This window comes from Eleutherodactylus coqui, chromosome 13 (genome assembly GCF_035609145.1).
Source record: "Eleutherodactylus coqui strain aEleCoq1 chromosome 13, aEleCoq1.hap1, whole genome shotgun sequence".
NCBI classification, from domain to species: Eukaryota; Metazoa; Chordata; class Amphibia; order Anura; family Eleutherodactylidae; genus Eleutherodactylus; species Eleutherodactylus coqui.
Window position 1 is genome coordinate 68,539,465 of NC_089849.1, and position 14,174 is coordinate 68,553,638.

General features: G+C 44.8%; 1 protein-coding gene across 2 annotated transcripts in view; it reads right to left on the minus strand.

Annotated features, from left to right (window-relative positions):
* The window catches only part of UNK (unk zinc finger), a 37,922-nt gene that overhangs the window by 18,610 nt on the left and 5,138 nt on the right, over positions 1-14,174 (minus strand). Inside the window, exons 2-4 of one of the 2 annotated variants that reach the window (XM_066588234.1) lie at positions 7,972-8,181; positions 5,705-5,881; positions 4,178-4,308 (exon numbers count right to left, since the gene is read on the minus strand). In XM_066588234.1, the coding sequence (XP_066444331.1) occupies positions 4,178-4,308; positions 5,705-5,881; positions 7,972-8,181 (518 nt within the window). Of the gene's footprint in view, positions 1-4,177; positions 4,309-5,704; positions 5,882-7,971; positions 8,182-14,174 lie in introns of those variants that run through there. The other variant, XM_066588235.1, reaches the window with a different exon arrangement.

Below are 14,174 nucleotides of genomic sequence, written 5' to 3' on the forward strand. Positions count from 1 at the left end.
GAGCAGAGGCTTTGTGGAAAACTGCTCAAGAGGCAACCGCCGCTCGCTTGGAGTGGGCCATGACCCGAAAACGTAGAGTTCTACCCTTGGAGCGGTATGCTCTCCAATCACGGACCTAATCGAGCAAGCAACGGCAGATCTGAAGGCCGCTAGACTGAGTCAGAACGCCGGAAGGAATCTGTCCGAGAGCGGTAAACCCGCACACTGAACTACATCAAGCTTGTGAAGATGATGTTCCAGATAGTGGGAGGGATCTGGGAAGAACGACGGCAACACAATGTCCTCATTGAGATGGGAAGACGAGACCACTTTTGGAAGGAACTGGAAAGAATACTGCTTTTTCTTAGTGTAGTACTAGAAAAGGAGATTTTGATGACAAGAACGCCAGTTCCGAGACATGGTGGAACAAAGATACTGCAATCAGAAAGGCAGCCTTCCAGGATAAAAAAAAAATTGAAGTGAGATGTTGTGCATAGGTTCAAAGGGGGCAGACTGTAAGGCATTCAAAATCAGGTTCAAGTCCCAGGGGATGGATGGTTGGCGGTAAGAAGAAAAGGTATGGCCACCCTCTTTGGAGGAAGGTACTTGGAAGCCAGGGGGCATTGAAAGAGGATGGAAAGCGCAGAGAACGGACCCTTCAAAGAGCTGAGGCTCAGGCCCATATGCACTCCTCATTGGAGAAAGGAAAGATTGGGTGGTAAGGAGTAAAGTGTGACTTATGCTTATAGTTATGCTATTCGCACAAGGCAAATTTAGATTTCCAGACTCTATGGTAGATCCGTGAAGAGGTGGGCTTCCGAGCTAAAACTCACAGTACAAGTGACCCGTTCTGTGAAGCCTTGAGCGCTTAGGACTCAACAGCCACGTTGTCAAACACAGCATGTGTAAATGCGGGTGATGGACCGCGTCTTACAGAAGATAGTCTCAGCAGCAGAGGGCATGAGAATTAGCGGAAAAACCTCCAATCTGGCTGCCTTAAGAAATTGTGGAATTGACGGGAAGACGTATGGAAGTGAGAACAGTTACCACGGAATTTCCTATGCGTTTGACTGATATGGCTTGAGGATCAAGGGTGCGGGCTCTGAATAGGGAGAGATGGGTGTTAAACCTGGATGCCATCAGATTCATGTCTGCTTTGCCCAATTTGTTGTAGAGTTCTTTGAAGACCTTGCTATTGAGGTACTACTCTCCTAGGTCTATCTGCTCCCTACTGAGGAAGTCTGCTACCCAGTTGTCCACTCCCGAGATGTGCATGGCTGGGATATGGGCTTCCGCTCATAACAGGATCACAAAAACTTCCCTCTTCGCTGCTGTGCTGCAGTCCAGCTCCTTTTACGAGTGGTTCCAAGAGGAGAGATTGACTCATTGTAAGGGAGGACTGTAAAACTGAGCCTATGGAACTGCCTCAAATAAGTAGACCATCAGAAACATGCCCCGGCAAATGAAAAGGTGTGTACGGGATTGTAGTAGACAGATATTGTGCTGTAGGACCTTGAGCTTGTCTTTTGGAAGACGGACTCTCATCTGGATGGTGTTGAAGGATAGACCGAGAAAGGTGATTTGATGGGATGGATGTAAGGAGCTCTTGTGGAACCAAAAGTGGGGGTGGAGGGGCAAAAAAAAACAGACAGACATTGTTTGAAGGAGAGTCTCTTTCTTTGCTCCTACAAAGATTGCCTTGAATCTGAATGCAGATTGTACGAGTAGCTGCGAAAGGAACAAAAGATTGTTCTCTTTTCTTTGTGACGTACTGATGTTTAGAATGATCTTGAGGAACATGAGAACTCTTCCTGCCCATGGCCTCTGCAATGATGTAGTGTAGGTGACCTCTCAAAAAGAACTAAAAAAGGGGAGGCTGGTTAAGGAACTTCTGGAAGTAACATCCACTGACCAACACTTAAGCCATAGATGAGCTGACTAGAAGTCTTGCCATGTCCAAGGAGGCCTCGCAGGTGAATTTTCCAGCTTGTGTCATCTTCTGAGCAATGTCAGCTAATTCTTTGGCGTAAGCTCACTACCACAATGCAGCTGTTTCACCCATTTTGAGACTTCCCTGCTGGCCCATGAAGAAGCAAAGATGGGACGGAGGGATACTCCCACTCCCACGAATGAAGACTTGGCAAAGGATTCGATTTTCCTGTCATGCTGATCCCATCCACATCGGCCATGGTAAGGGGGGTGCACTTGTTGAGCCGAAAAACTGGAGGATTGACTGGGGGGGTGCTTAACCAATTTTTAATGGATTTCTCAGGAAAGGGATACATGATGGATAGGTTTAGCTAAATCTTTGTCTGGGACACTCCATTCCTTGGCAAGGAGCTGCTCGAATTCACCATGGTTGGGAAAGTTTTGTGTCAGCGTTTGAGTCATTTAAAGATAAATGACTCCCTGACATGTAAAATCCTGAATTTGGAGCCTCTCTTTACCAGGATAAGGGCGTCAACTATAGCACAAATCTTAGAGGACTGCTTATCGCCCAAAGAGGAATTTGAGTCGGAAATTTCGTCTTTATACTGCGTATGGTCCCTAGAAGGGGACTGCGAGAACGCCTCCTTATGCAACAATGCGGAAAAGGATAGAACTGAGTGCGATAGTCTACGCAGAGAAAGGGACTGCTACTGCATGGAGTAGTAGCCACATGAGAAATAGACTGACAAGCTGCGCAATAACAATTGCCCTATAGCAACCTAGGTTCAGTCCTTGGCCACGGCAAAACAGAAGTACTGCTCCCTCCGATGATAACAGAAGTGGATGCCTGCGGAGAAGGAGGAATCTAGCATGGTGCATGGGTACTGGAAGTGGCAGCATACAAGTGTGCCCACCTCCTACACACACCCTGTTTGTGGATCGAGGAAGCAAGGGGGAGAGTGCCATGGCGACAGGAGGGGAAACATGCCTACAAAAGCACTGCCAACAGTGCGGCTTCAAAGCCAATGGGTGGGAGAGAGTGGGATGGCAGAGGTAAAACTGGGATGCCGAGATACTGTTGCAAGGAAGGCTCTTCCTCTGAGATTTGTGGGAAATCAGGTGCAGAAAAGGATGTGGCTTGGGCATGGTAATGAGTTCCAAATATTCACCTGTTTGAGAGCGTTGTGGAACAACGAGGTATCCAGCAGTGAACCCCTGTAATGTCTCACCTCCCTTTGGTGGAGCAGGAAGCCCTGGGCCAAGAAATGGGTAAGCTGGCAGGCCAAGGAGGAGTTATGGCTTCTCTGTGCCACTTTTTCTTCCGGAGGTAGGGAGAATAGCAGGAAGGTTAGGTTGATGTCACTACTTAGAAACTTAATAGGGTAACTGTGTTGCCCTGTGTGTTCAAGGCAAGCAGTCAAGGTCAAAAATCCAGGAAGACCTGTAGGAACTGGTGGTCTACCTTCTAAAAAACACTAAGCTACAACTGATTTAGCTTGGTGCCTACAGGAGGGGTATAGCTGGTAAGAGGAGCCAACACTTCTTCACTTGGTGTCCGCCTCCTAGTGGCAGGAGCTATACCCAAGGTCTTTCCTGCATTCCCCAATAACAGCTGAAAAAAAAAATGAAAAAAAAAAAATGAAAAAAATTTTTTTTCTAGTCGGCAAAAATGGTAAAAAGAAACTATATAAATTTGGCATTGCTGGAATCGCACTGACTAATAGAATTAAACTAACTTTTAATTTATACTGCACGGTGAACATCATAAACAATTCCAATTTTATTAATCTTGTCTCCAAAAATGTAATAAAAATCATCAAAAATGTCAGATGTTCCCAAAAATGACATCAATGAAAACTACAATCCATCTTGCAAAGGACTAACCCTCAGACAGCTTCGTCGATGCAGAAATCAAAATGTTAAGACTCTTAGAATGGCTTCTTTTTGCGGGACGAGCTGTAGTGTTTAATGGTATCTTATTCTGGTTCACAAGACTATTGGGTGTTTTTTTGTTCAATCTTTTTATAAAGTGGAATCCGTAAAATTAGCACTTTTTTATGCTGTTCACCTTGTGCTAACTTCTTCTATTGCGGTCGATACAAACACTGTGCTAACAATTTTGCGGGGTTATATTGATTTAATATTAGTGGTTTGACATATAGTTTTTTGTAGAAGATAATTGTAATATATTCCAAAGAGGGATCTACTTTGTTCCTTGTCCTGAGGTCGGACATCACTCATACTTCGCATATTGCACTCAGCCTCTCACCCTGCCAGCGTGGTTCCTCCCCCAAAATCTTTTCTATCATAGCATGGCTTGCGGCCACTGCAGTCTGCCCTTCCAGGCTTCCATCCAGGGTCGGCTGTCCATTCTGCAGGGCCTCCATAGCCTGAAGCTCTCTACATTAGAAAAAAAGAATAAAATATTTCCTAATTTTAAATGTGTCCAACAACAACACAATTTAAAGTCTATGGACACCTTTCTGCTGATTTTTGTAATGTTCATTTGCTTCCTAAATGCAAAATTAAGCAACTTGCTGAATAGTCTTCATTAAAAATTTCCTATCACTTTGCTACCATGGAGTCTGTGTAACGTCTTCACATTGCTAGTTGCTTCTGACACAGATCCCACAGTACACCGCATTTGGCTGTATCAGCTATTCTGCTCTACCCACCCCTCTCAGTGTTGCAGAGATAGCATCAAAGAGAGAGAATAGGTTTTAAATGGCAGATCACAGTGTGGAGAGGGCCAAAACATCCAAGTCATCAGGGAGAGCAGATCACACAGGCTGTACTGTGTCTGAGTGTAGAGAAAGGAGAGAAATCATGGCAGACTCTACAGGGGGAGGAAATCACATACTCTGCAACAACAGTGTCTGCCAGAACAAAGGAGAAAAGTTCTATCATGGGCTGTATGAGGAGAAATCAGTCCAGGAATGAAGCTGCACTGATACATGAGAGCTAGTGAAGACAGCAGCATCCTGGACACACAGACCTCACATCCAGCATGTATTAATTAGGAGGGATTCGGCCACATGATACTAGGCAATATGATACTAGGAGCAGGTTGCAAATTGCATATCAGCGTCTGAAAGAGAATGAAGATTACATCCTGAAGCGTAGGGCATTTTTTAACTCAAAGTTTTCCCATGTCAAAAGTGTCCATAGCCTTTAAGACAGTTCTGGCATAGAGGAGTTATCAAATCTTCTTACTATATGGAGCAAGACATGCATCAGTACAACACACTGCCTTAGGCTGGCTGCACATGAATTTGCTGCGGAATCTGCAGTCGGCATTCCGCAGGGAGGATCCGCAGCAAATACCTTCAGAACATGCTAGGGAAAAAATAGCTTTTTTCTTCACTCTCGTGGAAACTAATTGCGATTTCCACGAGTGGAGGAAATAAAAAAAAAAAAAAAGAAAATCGCAGCATATTCTATTTTTGTGGGGACTCCGCACAGACAGCTTCCACTGAAGTCAATGGAAGCCATCCAAATCACGGCCCATCCGCAATTAACACTGTGGTTAGGTGGGCGAAGACGTGGGAAAAACAAATATTTGGGAAAAAAAATTCTGTACTGCGTATGACCGACAGCGCGCCACCACAGTCATCTGCAATACAGAAAAGACCAGGTATGCAAGGTCACCGGCCAGGGAGAGAGCCGGATTCCGAAGTGGCTCCCGCATGCGGAATCCGACCCGTCCGTCTGCAGCCAGCCTAATACATTTAATCATACCATGTCGCATACAGGTGAATTACTCAAGGCAGTAAGTGACTTGTTTGCAAGTGACTACCTGATGTCATATACTGGTGAGCGGAGATCATGGGGACCATGGGCAAAGGCGCAGTGCTGGCCATTCTTGGTGCAATGACCCTTCGAATCAGTTTCATGGATGCAGATGCCCGTTTTATAATAGCGCAGGTGGTATCTTCTTTCTGTGTCACCTGTCGTTCTATGCAGGAAAGGGCAACTGGGTAAAACACAAAAGGATGAAGTGAAATGAGATTAGAAATCTGAAATCCAGAGGTTCCTAGAAATGTGGTAAGAAACTAAAGTTTAATTTTGAACGTTTACTTTGGATTTAAGCAAGGAGGAACCTGTACATTAATCTATCTTTATGCAGATGCCATTCATACTGCATGATCTCAACCAGTATCTCTACACCCTGGGATGGCTGCAGAATTTCATATGTAAACTAATAGACAGTCTGATTTCTTTGACTGACCCCATACAGCCTGATGTATGAGGATGGAAATATGTACACGCAGCGGTTAGGGCACATAACACGCAGCCCTAAAGACCTTTGTCTAGTCTTTCTGTCTACCTGTGGTAATGCTGCCAAGGCCGACAATGACCAGCGCAGCTTGCTGGAATCAGCTTTTCTCCACTTACATGTATTGCTGCCACAACTGCTGGGTCTATTACAGCTGTATTGTCGCCAGGGATATCGTAAATGGATGGCCATTCATTTGGCCAGCATGTAAGACAGAGATTCCCAACTTGCCACAAGAACCCTCCCCAGGCTGGGAATCCCTCAGATGACATTAAGTGGGTTTTCCAGGCAATGCTCCAACCCGTGTAGTGGCCGGCACTCATAATTGCAGGTGCAACGCTCATTGAAATAAATGAAGTTGTGCTTGAAATTCCAGGCACAGCTTAGTTTGATTTCAATGAGAGCTGTGCCTGCAATTAGGAGCACCAGCCACTACATAGGGGTTGGATCAGCGCTTCAAGCTCCGACCCCGTGTGTAACCCGGCTGGCGCTGCCTGGAAAACCCCTTTAGGCTGGGTCCACACAGGGTGGATTTGCAGAGGAATTTCTGAGCGTACCCTCCACTCGGAAATTCTGCGACGTCTGCAATAGCTGCAAAGTGGAGGAGATCTTAAAAATTTTACCCACAAACTGCGGGAAAAAAAATCCACATAAAACCGGCATGGAAATAGATGTGTGGTGCGGAATTTAATTCTGCAGCATGTCAATTTTATTGCCGCTTCCGCTGCGGAATTCATCTCTTCTCAATAAGAGGGTAAGTTCTGCACAAAAATACAATAAAACTTTCGATGCAGACTTTCCACTGCTGTTCTGTTGCAGTATGTCAGCCCTGTGTGGACTCAGCCTTAGGGTAGGTTTACACGTATCGCAAATGCTGCGGCTCTTCTGCAGTGGAAAATTCCATGGCAAAATCCAAAGCATTTCTGCAACAGAGTCAAAATATGCACCATCGTTGTGTGGATCTTGACTCAAAATCAGCTGCGCCAGCAGCCTCCAGTGAGAGTAGCGCCACTGATCAGGTGCTGCAGAAGGGGTCAGCGGCACTGTGTTCAGTAGAGGCCGCTAGGTTCCCGAAGTATTGGAGGAAAGTCATATGTCGTGATAAGCCATGACGCTGACCGAACCTCTGGTTTGGTAGCGGTGACTCGCGGTAAGCATTTTTTTTCCTATCGGTGCCCCAAGGCTGAAGAGGTTGTGAAATGCTGATGTGATAGGAGATGAATCTTCTCCTAATGATAACTCGGCATTGTAACACTGTAAAACACCTCCAATGATTTCAATGGGGTTTCACAGACAAGTGTGATTTTTGAACGGTCCGCTCTAATTTAGTGCATTTTAGCACTTCATCACTCATTGTAATGATGGGGTGCATTTAAAAAACGCTGTCAAATGCTTTTAAATGCGTTAGAAAATGCTGTGTTGTAACAGACACTTGTGTGAGAGCAGCCTAAGGCCCTTAACCCTTTCCAATCCATTTTTGGATTCAGGGTTTCCTAAAAGTCTTTCTCTGTTTGCTGCTGTACAACGGTGTCATCTGCTGGCTAAAGCCAGTGTGTGTGCGCGGGAGAGGCTCCGACAGAGGAGTGGCTGGCAATAGACGGTAAGAATACCCTGTCGGACGTCTTCTGACATTGGAGCTGTACAAGCTTCAATCGGAATGTAGGAAGACGTCAGACAGTGGATTGGAAAGGGTTAAAGTACTACATTACATTCTGTAGGCACAGCTCAGCTGACCAACGCCACTCGCTGTTAAGGATCCTGTGCCTATTCACTGCAGAAAAACTTACTCGTCTCCTTCAGGACATAAACCCGACGTTTCATCATACTTTGTGCAGTAAATATCTGGACTGTAGTTAAACGTGCCATCCCTACGTCTCACAGATCTCCGCCTTCGCTGGTTGACAAAGTGCCAATGGAAACAGGTATAAGGTCGATGCTGGGTGCATTTGTGTTGCACAAACAGTGGGCACTGCTCAGTCCGGAACTCTTTCAGGTACCTACGGGAACAAGTAAAGAAAGAATTAGGAGAATCACTAGGCAATGCATTGAAGGTTAGCCTTTTGGCACTCCATGAAGGTGCAAAACCCAATAGTGACAAATAGCCTTAATAGATTGATGGAATGTACCACGTATCAACTACATGTAAGGGAACCATGAGCTGCAATCAGCTATAATATTACTCCATCTACAGAACATGTCCAACCCTTCCATACCCACCCTTGGACATACTTCGTCAGAGGAGAGTCAGGACACCACCATATGCATCAGATGGTCCCCCGATTCAGTTGAAATCGGCAAGTTTGGAAGACGTTCATCTCTTGTGTATATGGCCCACCTTTACAGTAAAGAATCCCCATCTATGCCCACGGTGAAACCTGGTTTTGTCTGGATGTTCGTCACGGACTCAGGTAAAGAAAAGATCTCTGTATGTTGACTCATATGCCTGTAATGGACAATTAAATCGCCCCCTAAACCGTCCACTTACCAAAATGGCGCTTGTGTTCTCACATGGGTGAAGCGGATGTTTCATACCTTTGTTCCTTAGTAATTACCACATTAATTAAAACGTTCACATGATTGCCAATTTTTCCCTTATCTAATATAACCTCTTGTAAAACCTACATGGACTGAGCAAACCCCATGCTTGTAGCGCAGTCCAAGGCGTTACACCTCTGTGCTGGTAAATGGACAAGTTTCAGGATGCTGCATGTGAGCGGAGAGTCATCCAAACTGCTGCAAAGGAGGAGCGGAGCCATTGCCCAAAGCAACTACATTTCAGCTCTCATTCTCATTTAAGCCCTTTTAAATTAAGTCTGTCCCGTCTTCAGTAAGCTTCACTTCTGGGGCTTATTCCCACGAGCGCATGTTGGCCTGCGTTTTCACGGCTGGCTGATATATGCTTCCATCTAAGCAGTCCCCCCCCCCCCTTCACCCTCTCTCCTCCCCTCAGAGAAGTTTGCAATGGGAGTGGGCGAGACAGAGCAGGGCATAGCTCCGCCCCCTCTCGTTGCAAACGCCGGAGTGGAGGAAAGGGGGTTGGGCACAACACTGCTTAGATGGATGCGTATATCAGCCAGCTGATATACGCTCATGTAAATAAGCCCTTAATCTGCACCAGCATGCTAGATGCTTAAAAAAAAAATCTGTGAAATATAGAAGAATCCACTTTCGGGTGCGTTTACACGTTGTGGATTTTAATACAGATCCGCGCCAAAATCTGCCCCATTGTGTGCGGATTTTGCAGCGGATCCATAGATTTCACCCTTCCAAATGAAAAAGTGAAGTCTGCTGCGGATCAGTGTCAAAATCCGCACAAATGGTGATTTTGATGCGGAATGTGATGCAGATTTTCGCTGTATGAAATCTGCACAAATGCGTGAAAGCCCCCTTAAAGCGTAACAGTCACTTCCAAAATGTCATAGGGGCATGTCAGCAGTTTTGATCGATGGGATCTGGGTGCTGCGAAGCCCACCAATTGCTAAAATGAAGGCGCAGAAGAGGTCATGTGAGTGCTGAGCCCCTTTGGCTGTGATCCTCGGAGAGGAGGGTTTAGCAGTGTGTCCAGACTCCGACATCCTAAGAGCCGATCCCTGGTGAAGGGGTACGGCACTCAACTGAGCACTTTAGCCTCTTTGTTTTAGCAATCAATTGGGGGTCTCCGCTCCGGGACCCTCACTGGTCTTACTTGTAATTATGACTGATCAGAACTTTTTTTTTCTTAAATAAAGGGTTAACGTTATAAAAATCCCTTGTGCAGCACAACGGTGCGGACTTTAGCATGTGGTGAGATTGTGATTATATTTAGTCTGTGCGGTCAGGCCGCTCTCACTGTATTTTTAATCCACATTTGGTCTGTGGTTATCTATATATATAAAGCTGAAAGCCCTCACTGACTGACTCACTGACTGACTCACTCACTCACTCACTCACTCACTCACTCACTCACTGACTCACTGACTCACTCACTGACTCACTCACTGACTCACTCACTGACTCACTCACTGACTCACTCACTGACTCACTCACTGACTCGCCAAAAGTTCTCCAACTTCCCGATATCGTAGAAACATGAATTTTGGCGCAAGCATAGATTATCTCCAAAATAGGAAAAGAAATTGGTTCCCAACTCGATTATTCAATTCTAGCGCAAAAGAATTGGCGTTGAAATTTAACGTACATAATCTAAATCTGTCACTTCCGAATGTCATAGAAACTTCAAATTTGGCACGAGCATTGAATATGTCATAAATAGGAAAACCTAATGGGTCCCAACTCCATTATTCAATTCTATGCGCAAAAAATTAGCGTCCAAATTTTACGTACCGAATCTAATTTTCTCACTTTCCGGTGTCATAGAAACGGGAAATTTGGCACGAGCATTGATTATGTCATAAATAGGAAAAGCTAATGGGTCCCAACTCGATTATTCAATTCTATGCGCAAAAGAATTAGCGTCCAAATTTAACGTACATAATCTAAATCTCTCACTTCCCAATGTCATAGAAACATGAAATTTGGCACAAGCATTGATTGTGTCATAAATATGAAACGCTAATGGGTCCCAACTCGATTATTCAATTCTAAGCGCAAAAGAATTAGTGTCCAAATTTTATGTACGTAATCTAATTCTCTCACTTCCTGATGTCATTTTATATGAAGGAAACGTCGCATGGTTACCTCCACGTGGTGTTTCCTGGGTAACGCAGAGAACTATGCAAAATGGTGAACATATTTTTTTCCTCAGTATCTCTAAAGTAAGCACGACTTCATAAGATTTTCCGTGTGAACACCAGATAAACACCAGTACCAAATTAACTCGGGCGAAGCCGGGTATATCAGCTAGTCTATATATATATAAAGCTGAAAGCCCTGACTGACTGACTCACTGACTGACTCACTCACTCACTCACTCACTCACTCACTCACTCGCCAAAAGTTCTCCAACTTCCCGATATCGTAGAAACATGAATTTTGGCACGAGCATAGATTATCTCCAAAATAGGAAAAGTAATTGGGTCCCAACTCGATTATTCAATTCTAGCGCAAAAGAATTGGCATCGAAATTTTATGTACATAATCTAAATCTGTCACTTCCCAATGCCTTAGAAACTTAAAATTTGGCACGGGCATTGATTATGTCATAAATAGGAAAAGTTAATGGGTCCCAACTCGATTATTCAATTCTATGCGCAAAAGAATTAGCGTCCAAATTTTACGTACGGAATGTAATTTTTTCACTTTCCGGTGTCATAGAAACGGGAAATTTGGCACGAGCATTGATTATGTCATAAATAGGAAAAGCTAATGGGTCCCAACTCGATTATTTAATTCTAGCGCAAAAGAATTAGCGTCCAAATTTTACGTGCGGAATGTAATTTTCTCACTTTCCGGTGTCATAGAAACGGGACATTTGGCACGAGCATTGATTATGTCATAAATAGGAAAAGCTAATGGGTCCCAATTCGATTATTCAATTCTATGCGCAAAAGAATTACCGTCCAAATTTTACGTGCGGAATGTAATTTCTTCACTTTCCGGTGTCATAGAAACGGGAAATTTGCCACGAGCATTGATTATGTCATAAATAGGAAAAGCTAATGGGTCCCAACTCGATTATTCAATTCTATGCGCAAAAGAATTAGCGTCCAAATTTTACGTACATAATCTAAATCTCTCACTTCCCAATGTCATAGAAACATGAAATTTGGCACAAGCATTGATTGTGTCATAAATATGAAATGTTTATGGGTCCCAACTCGATTATTCAATTCTAAGCGCAAAAGAATTAGTGTCCAAATTTTATGTATGTAATCTAATTCTCTCACTTCCTGATGTCATTTTATAGAAAGGAAGCGTTGCATGGTTACCTCCCGTGGTGTTTCCTGGGTAATGCAGAGAACTATGCAAAATGGTGAACATATCTTTTTCCTCAGTATCTCTAAAGTAACCACGACTTCATAAGATTTTCCATGTGAACACCAGATAAACACCAGTACCAAATTAACTCGGGCGAAGCCGGGTATATCAGCTAGTATATATATATATATGAAACTATTTACATGGCTGTGTTTTATAAACACAGCATGCGCCACTTCTGTCCATTTTTGAGTCGATAGGCTCATAAGAAACTGGCCTTGTGGTCCTTTTAGACGAGCCGATTCTTGTTTGAACCAGCGAGTGACGTCACCGCTAACCCGATCGCACTCGACCGGCCCGTTTATACACGAAAATACATTGTTGGCTCGCTCAACCTAGAATCGTGCTGCCATTTTTTCCCATGCCGCAATACGGGGGGGGAAAAAAAAAAGATTCACAATCATTGTTTTAGACTTGTTAAAAAGTCGTACATTGATTTGAAGGAATATTGCCATCCAATAGGTGGCGCTGCAGAGGTATTGTTCCATCCTCCTTATTTGCATAAATTACCCAGAGGAGCTTGCATGGCCTTATAAGTCTCCTTACACTTTTGGGCGCTCTCCTTAAGGAGAGACGACACCCCTCTTGCCCTTTACTATCTATACGGTATGATGTTGTTTAAACTTCCAAATTACTTTTACGTTGGCTGTAAAGGCAAAGTATACAATTAATTCATTGGATTTTTGGCGCTCGTTGCTTCATGGATACCTGCATTCTGCGCAGGCCGTGCTCACGTTGGAGTCTGTCGCGAATTCTGGGAGAATGACAAAATGACGGACACAACAACAGAACCCAACTCCATTATAAAACAACGGAGCCCACTGAGTGCAGGTCTTACCCCCCTTACACGGGACGACTGGCGGGTGCCCAAGCGCCTGACATCTGTCTCAGCGATGAACGCTCTTGTGAATGGCGGCGGCACGGATCGGGATCATCCTGGCGGTCCGCCTCCATTCACAGTAAACAGGTAGTCCTTCATAATGAAGGACTGCCTGTTTAAATTGGACGATGGATTCGGCATCAGACCAACGATGATTTTACGGTTGGCATCAAGGATCGGATTGCTGATGGGTCTTTTCCTGCGTGCGTTCACACGGCACAATGATTGTGCAAACAAATCAATCTAGCGAGTGTTTTTATGTTACACAACGGATCCGGCTCTACGTTATAGGTGGCTTCAGCAACGCAGACGTGAGCGGCGCCCAACACGTACTACACACAAGGCCAAACGTGAGACTAGCGTGAATAGGGGAGAACTTGAAATCCCGGTACAACCCCCTTAAGAGTTAAGAGTGTAATAGCCATACCGTTGGTCGCGCCTAAGCGTGTGCACGCGGTACGTACGGATTTTGGTGCTGATCTGGTGCAGATTTCTCTCTGCAGAGAATCTGTGATAAAACACATTTCTGCAACCGATCACGCAGCCTGCGAATTTGCGGTGCGCAGCGTGCTCAGAATCCGCTGCCCGTTTCTTATGCTGTGAGCGAATGGATTTTTTTTTAACCCTTTGCTGTACTTGGTTGCAGAGGTTTGGTGAAACCAAAATGCCACAACAAATACGGATCATGCCATGGCGAAATTCAATGGTTCGATCAAAGGGGAAAGCAAGGGACACCCGGGTGCGGCTTACTCCACGGTTCTATACGGTAAGGCATCGGCGTGCGGTCAATTATGCACAACTTGCGAGTCCAAAAAGTCTAGTAAAATATACCGCAAATACGCAACACCCATTCCACAAAAATCTGCGCAAATACATGTGAATCCGGCGTTACACACGGAGTATACTGCAGGGTTTATAGTACAAGCCATGTGGACGGGACGATAATAAATCTCTATTGGCGGCGGAGCGCAACCTTTTTATGAACGGGACGAATTTTTCGACAAAATTACGCGAATAGTGTTGCAGAATTGTAGCAAAATCCATGCCGGAATGTCGCCCCGCCGCCTGAAGGAGGACATCGTGGTCTAGGAGTGTAGCGGCGGATGGAAAGGTACTTTGCTTCCCCACATCACTGTCAATGGAGACAGCGACAAGAACATATTGCGCAACGCACTGCGAGCCCCGCGGTCACGA